Below are 6529 nucleotides of genomic sequence, written 5' to 3'. Positions count from 1 at the left end.
TGTGTGTGTGTGTGTGTGTGTGTGTGTGTGTGTGTGTGTGTGTGTGTGTGTGTGCGTGTGTGTATCAGTGTGAGACTATCGGTGTGTAGTGCCTGATGATGGAGATAAAGCAGCAAAATCTAAACAACAAAAGCTCACCAGCTGTGAATGACAGAGCGATACCAAACACAAGCCTGCCCTGGAGACTTTTGTGTATGTACGTAGGGTGCGCCTGTGTGCGTGTGTGCGTATGTTTGATGTGGAGCAAGCGCGACGCAAAGGCATGCAAGCGGGATTGTGGAGATTATTCTGCGCAAGGCAGCTTTGCTCTCACCAGTGCCAATGCTTTTGTCAACGGCGCCGGCAAGAGCATCAACTCCACCTCCAGCGCCGCAATGCCAGACAGACAGCACAAGATTGCTTCTACACTGGCGTAGTCGCTGCCAAAACCGCTAACATCAACACCGCTAAGACCGCCTACGCAGCCGCCGACGAGACGACAAACGCCAAAGCCGCCAAAATCGAGTCGCTGAGGCCGCACGCGACGGCGCCGGCGAAGCCGCAAGGTGGCCCCTTACTTCGGCCTGGAAGCCTTCAACCAAAATGGCCACTAGCAGGTTGAAGAGGACGTAGTTGCCAAAGGTCATGAGTGCGACGAAGTAGAGGGCGGCCAGCGGCGTGGTGGACGCCATGCCGTTGTACAGGACGGCGTTCCAGTCCTCCTGCGTCAAGATCTGAAAGGAAACAGAAATGTCAACGGTGACACTTGCAGGGTCGTCCACAACTAACGTGACGGATGGAATGTTTTCCAAATTTCAAAGAGGACTCTCACCAACCGAGCATGAGTGCTTATGGAAAGATCAAAGATAATTTTGAATCATAAACGAGCCTAACGTAGTTTTTGCAAAGCCCAAAGATAATTTTGTCTTTAACAAACTGAACTTGTGTGTTTTTGGCAGGGTTGTCGCACTCGAGAGCGGTCTCGACTTCTTTTTTTTTGTTGTTGTTGTTGTTGTTGTCTCTGACGTCTCTGACTCAGACCATCAGACTTGTAAAAAGTGAAAGAAATCTTTCACCGGTACAAAATGTACAGTGGATACAAAAGTCTACACACCCCTCGTGAAATGATATGTTTTGGTGAAAGGAAGAAAAAAAATGAGATCAATACTAAAAGAACTCAAACGTACACGTGTTTGTCAACATCAAAGACAATTGTGTGTTTGCTTTGACATTTGAGCGTACCGGCCAGAAAGTGATGCGCAAAAACTGCTTACAACATAACAGTGTGAGAACAACAAACAACTTTCTCACCGCGCTGTAATAAGAGGCACATTAAGGCAGAATTTAATATCTGTCTCTGCGGGTTCAACGGCAATAACGCTCGTCGCCGTTAAACACACTCCTGTCGAGTGCCTTTTGGCGACTCCTTTGCTTTTGTTTTTTTTTGGGGGGGGGGGCATCATCTGGCTGCTTTGACACTGGCTTGCGTTTGGTCATTTCTGTGTCTGGGGACGGGAAAACGTTGCTGAGAGTAAGCCCGCTCTCGATTGGATTAAAAATAATCAAGATGAGTATCTGGGCTGCTGTCAATGACACCGCAAGCTGCTTCGGTTTAAATGTCCTACTCTTTCATTTCAAATGAAATCGCGGCGAGGACAAACTCCGTCCGTCTGTGTGTGCGCGTCAAACCTGGAAGACGGTGACGGTGGCCCAGAGCAGCGAGTCAAAGTTCTTTCTGTCGGGGAGCGTGTCTCCGCTATCTTGTCGCAAACCAAATTTACATCCAAACAAATGCATCCCCAGGATACTGCGCACACAACAAATGAAAACATGGAAGAGTGCATTGTTTAGTCACGTGATCACACGTATCCATACACGACCTCCACGAGGGATGATCAAAAACCTAGAATTAAAAAAGTGAATTTCTGAAGGAGGTTTTACTTAGAAATGTGGAATTTGGTGGATGAGTGGCCCCACAAAAAATCTCACGGACCCGTTCCTCGAAAGAACCGACGGCCCTTTATCTCAGTAGCACCATCGGGAAGAAGAATTCAGTCTGAAGCCAGTTGAACCTCAAATAGGCCCTTTGGGGTTGGATCAGTAATTTGGGCTAGTGTGCTGTTCTACAAAATCATTCAGACAGTTTTATTTTGCATCATAAAATTTTGTAGAGCCACAATAAAATCTCAAGACAGGAATACTGCCATTTTGATTTGAAGTGGTTCGTTTTGGTTCATTCCCATCCCTCAGATTTTTTTTTTTTTTTTTTTTTGTCAAGAAGTAAGCCCCATAAGCAATTTTAGTTCAAGTTCAAATTTGGTGCACTTAACTATCACAAGGAGAACCACAAAAAAATGTCAGGTATCCATGTCAGAAAAAAACAGAAAGTCAGCCATTTTGGTTAGAAGAGGCCCCAGTTAGCAATATGACATTTAGTAGGTATGTCTATAATGAATGGAGCCACAAAAAACAAAAACAGTGTCCAAAACCCACGTTATAAAAAGACACAAGAAGTCAGCCATTTTGGTTTGAACGACCATTTGGCTTGCTGCAAAAAATTCAACCCCTCAAGAGAGTTTCCCTCAGTAACATGAACTTTTGTAGGTTTGTCTATCATCAGTAGGCACCAAAAAAAAAAAAAAAGACTCAAGAAGCGGACAGGAAACACACAGGAAGTCTGTCATTGTAGCTTGAAGCAGCCCTTTGCCTCTGTGGTGGCATCCAGATTTTTTATTTTTTTTAAATCAGCCCCCAAATTCTGTTTTACCAAACAACCTAAAATTTGGTAGGCACTTAAAATTTGATTGGCATGTCGATCAAGCATGCCAAAAAAAAAGTCTCAAGAAGCCATGACGAAAACAACATCAGCCATTTTGTCTGCAGGGTTTTTTTTTTTTTTTACATGAGCTGACAGGAAAGTTAAACTCCAGAGATTGTTGAATTTCTTACCTGAAGATGAAAATAAAGAGCATGAGCAGCATGCAGAAGGTGGCCACATTGTCCATGGTCTTCATGAGCACCACCAGCTGCCTCCTTAGGGCTGGCAGGAAGCGCACCAGCTTCAGGACCCGCAGCAGACGGAAGGTACGCAGCACGGACAAACCTCCGTCCGCCTCGCCCACAATCTCCCACACACTGACACACGTGGGGGGCACATCAAATATTCAAGGGAAAGAGACAAGAGCACATCTTCAAATGCGAAGGGAACATCAAAATCCGCTCGAAAACGTTGGGAGTGCGTTGTGAGGTCGCCCCACCTGATGATGACGATGATGCTGTCGAAGCCATTGTAGGGGTTCTTGATGTAGCCGAAGAGGCCGAGCGCCACGACTTTCAGGAGCATCTCCAAGCTGAACAGACTCGTGAACACCATGTTGCTGATCTCCAAAACATCCGTCAGCTCCTGCGGCTGAGGGCGAGACAGCTTGAGACTGCTAGCGAGGCGTGGGAAAACATCGACAAAATACTTTCCTGGATGTGATCGCTTGTTGCTAGGCAGAATTTGCAGCGCGGAATCAAGAACCGGACCGTGCAGATGACCGCAATTCATTATAAAACATTTTTTGAATCACCTACTGTCAATTAATTTGAGCCAACCGCTCGGTGCTAAAAGAATCCTTTGTAGTGCAAAGGTAAAACAATTTTAATTTATATCATGAAATGGCTGAAAGGCACAGATCAACAAAAGTCAGATTCGTTTTACAAGGCTGTTGCTTGGCAGAATTTGTGGAAGGCAATTATTTTTCAAAAGGAAGTCAAAAAGGACACAAGAACAATAATTAATATGCTTTTCTAAATTAATCACACACACACACACACACACACACACACACACACACACACACACACACACACACAAATTCGTAAATTTGGTGCATGTAAAGGTATGCGCAAGCAGAGGAATTAATTGGGAGTTAACTGGGAGCTGGGATTCAATTAATTTTATCTGGACAGAATGCCATTTGCATAATTTCAATTTGTACAACAGAAATAAATTTCACATTTCAACTCTTAACTTTAACCTGAAGTTTCTTCTACTTTCTCCCTTTTCATAATTTTGCTGTTGTAAATTAGGAATTTCCCCATTGTGAGACAAATCAAGGTTTTCTTATCTTATCTTATGTACTGTATCGAGTCCATCGAGAAGGAAACAGCAGTTGTGCTACAGGCAGGAGACGCAACATGGAAGGAGGTGACGTTTATTTATTAGAGCGCACGTGTGTGCGCGTGTGACATCTGGCAGCGGCGCAGATGTTCTCCGGAGATGCCTGTGTTCCGGACTAAGCGGAACACTGACAGCGAGGTCACGTGCGATGAAATGAAGAAACGAGTGGAGTACAGTGCAGCATGGAAGCTGTCAAAACAGCAAAGCTGCATTGACGCAAAGGAATTGTTCAAAAAGGTACCGTCCCTATAATTGGAGACGAGGGCCAGACCGACAAAGCAAATTAGGCATAGGCAAATATCAGCCCCAGTCATTCAATTAATCAGCTGATTAACCAGTTATCTCAATCATATTGTGCGAAATATCGGAATCGGCAACGACCTGCCACCGTCTCCTGTAGTATGCGCGACACTCGTATTGCAGCAACAAACAGCAATGAGAAACAGAGGACATCTTTAAGGGAATCTAATTGTGCCATTCGTGCTGCAGCACCGACCATTGACGGCTGAGCAAACGATACGGAGAGCTCCGCCGCTCTTCGGGCACTTTGCATGTGCATTGATGCGAAAAATCCTTCAGCACTTGGAAATATTGCCCAGCGACATTTACACAAATAAGAAAGGAGGTGCAGAAGGTGGTGAACAGGATGTGGAGGGTCCCAGAGAATTTGGCCTTTGCCCTTTCCTTGGTTTTTGCATACCTAGCAAGTCATCTTTTTTTAATTTTTTTTAAATTTGTATGTATCATCTTTTAGTGGAGCGATGCAGAGCCCTCCGGAATACTGCCGTTAACCAAAGATATCGTGTCGAAAAGAAAACCTCCACAAACTCAGGTGAGACCTCGTGGGCCTTCTGCATTAAATGATTAACACGGAACCCGCTTTGCGTCGTCTTTGACCTTTTTCACGCCGGTACTTAATAAAACAGTCCGAGTGGTGTGTATTTCCTTGGCAGGCTCTGATGAGATGACAACTCCGCGATGTGTCTTACAGTTGAGTAAATAGGCCAAAAAGGCAATCTTCCCTCAGCAAATCATGAAGCCTTCGCTGGCTCCACTTCGACTGTCTCATTCTCGCTCGTCTCCCTCCTTCTCTCGCTCGCTCGCTCTCTCACTCACTTTTGTCCAAGGGTCACACTTTAATTAACACTTCAGGTCTTATGAGCTGCACACGCGCCACGCACGCGCAAGGCAGACACACTCGGCGGAGAGATCGTGTGCGTGTGAGTCGCAGAAGCAAGTGTTGATTGCCGTGTGCGTTTCAACGAATCCCGCACGCACGTCATTAGCGCGTCCATTTTTTGGGTGTCCCCATGGCGTGAATAAATCAAGCCAATCACAGATCGTCGAGACCGAAGGCGTGACCGAGGGAGGCGTCTGTCATTTGCTCATGTGCAAACGGCAACGCATGGATGCGATCGTTCCGATCGGGGAAGTGGATCGCCTATGTTATGTTAGAATAAATTGTGAATTCTATAAAAGGACAACATCAAACCGGAAACATTTCGTTTTTTTGGCCATAATCCGTTATGAATACGTTTTGCTCACGATGTAGAAACTGTGAGGATTTTTTTGGGTATTTTTGTGACAACTCACAGTCCATGGTGCAAAAACGTTCAAGATGGTTGTTTTTAAGCAAATGTTTCCAGAAAAAGATCCCGTTTCGGAGTCACACAAAAAGCATTAGCCTCAAAAGATTACCGCTTCACTTGTTCACATTTTCTTGAGCCTCTTTTGTCATCCAACATGACTTGAGATCCTGGAACAATGGTGTTCGCCAAAGATTTGGGGCGAAAACGACCGAGACGTCGGCATCACATGCACGCTCATACCTGTTCGTGATACTCGATTCCCATGGACAGCGTGTTGATCAGAATTGCAATCATGATGCCTCTGTTGAAGTATCTGCTGCCCACGATGAGCTCAAGTTTGCCCCTGAGTTCCGCCCAGCATCGAGCGCACGCCCGCCACACGGGCCGGGCGGCGTGTCTCTCGCCCGGGCGGGGGGTGGGGCTCTTGCAAGGGGGCTGCAGTGGCGGCGGGGGACTGCTGACGGGGCCTCGCTGCTGCTGCTGCTGCTGATGACGATGATCCCCGTCCGCTGCCTGGATTTGGGGGTCACGCACTGGGTTGTAGTAGCTGCAGTACGGACAGGGCGACGACTCCACAGGGACCTCGCCTGGCAAGGGTAGCGCCGGGTGGGCCGCGCAACCGCCTGCACACAAAAGCACAACTGTCAGTCGTACCTTTGACGTTGACATAAATAAGTCCTTTTCGCTTGTCTTTGATGTTTTTTGTTTGCAAAAATGCGCACGTCGGGATTATGAAACATATTAGGCTTACAAAAACAATGCACAAAATAAAATCTGCAAAATAGTGGCACGCGAA

The 6529-nt window shown here is 46.3% G+C and overlaps 1 protein-coding gene across 1 annotated transcript in view; it reads right to left on the bottom strand.

Moving 5' to 3' along the window:
* LOC109511007 (voltage-dependent T-type calcium channel subunit alpha-1G-like) overlaps window positions 1-6529 on the bottom strand; it is a 45941-nt gene that overhangs the window by 17747 nt on the left and 21665 nt on the right. The window contains 6 exon segments of the mRNA XM_019861725.1: window positions 314-407; window positions 448-713; window positions 1669-1786; window positions 2929-3114; window positions 3237-3388; window positions 5974-6356. Of these exon segments, the coding sequence (XP_019717284.1) occupies window positions 314-407; window positions 448-713; window positions 1669-1786; window positions 2929-3114; window positions 3237-3388; window positions 5974-6356 (1199 nt within the window).

The sequence above is a fragment of the Hippocampus comes genome, unplaced genomic scaffold (assembly GCF_001891065.2).
Source record: "Hippocampus comes isolate QL1 unplaced genomic scaffold, H_comes_QL1_v1.1 scaffold7, whole genome shotgun sequence".
Taxonomy (NCBI): Eukaryota; Metazoa; Chordata; class Actinopteri; order Syngnathiformes; family Syngnathidae; genus Hippocampus; species Hippocampus comes.
Note: the sequence above shows the minus strand (reverse complement) of the source record. Positions and strands in the feature narration are given on the sequence as shown.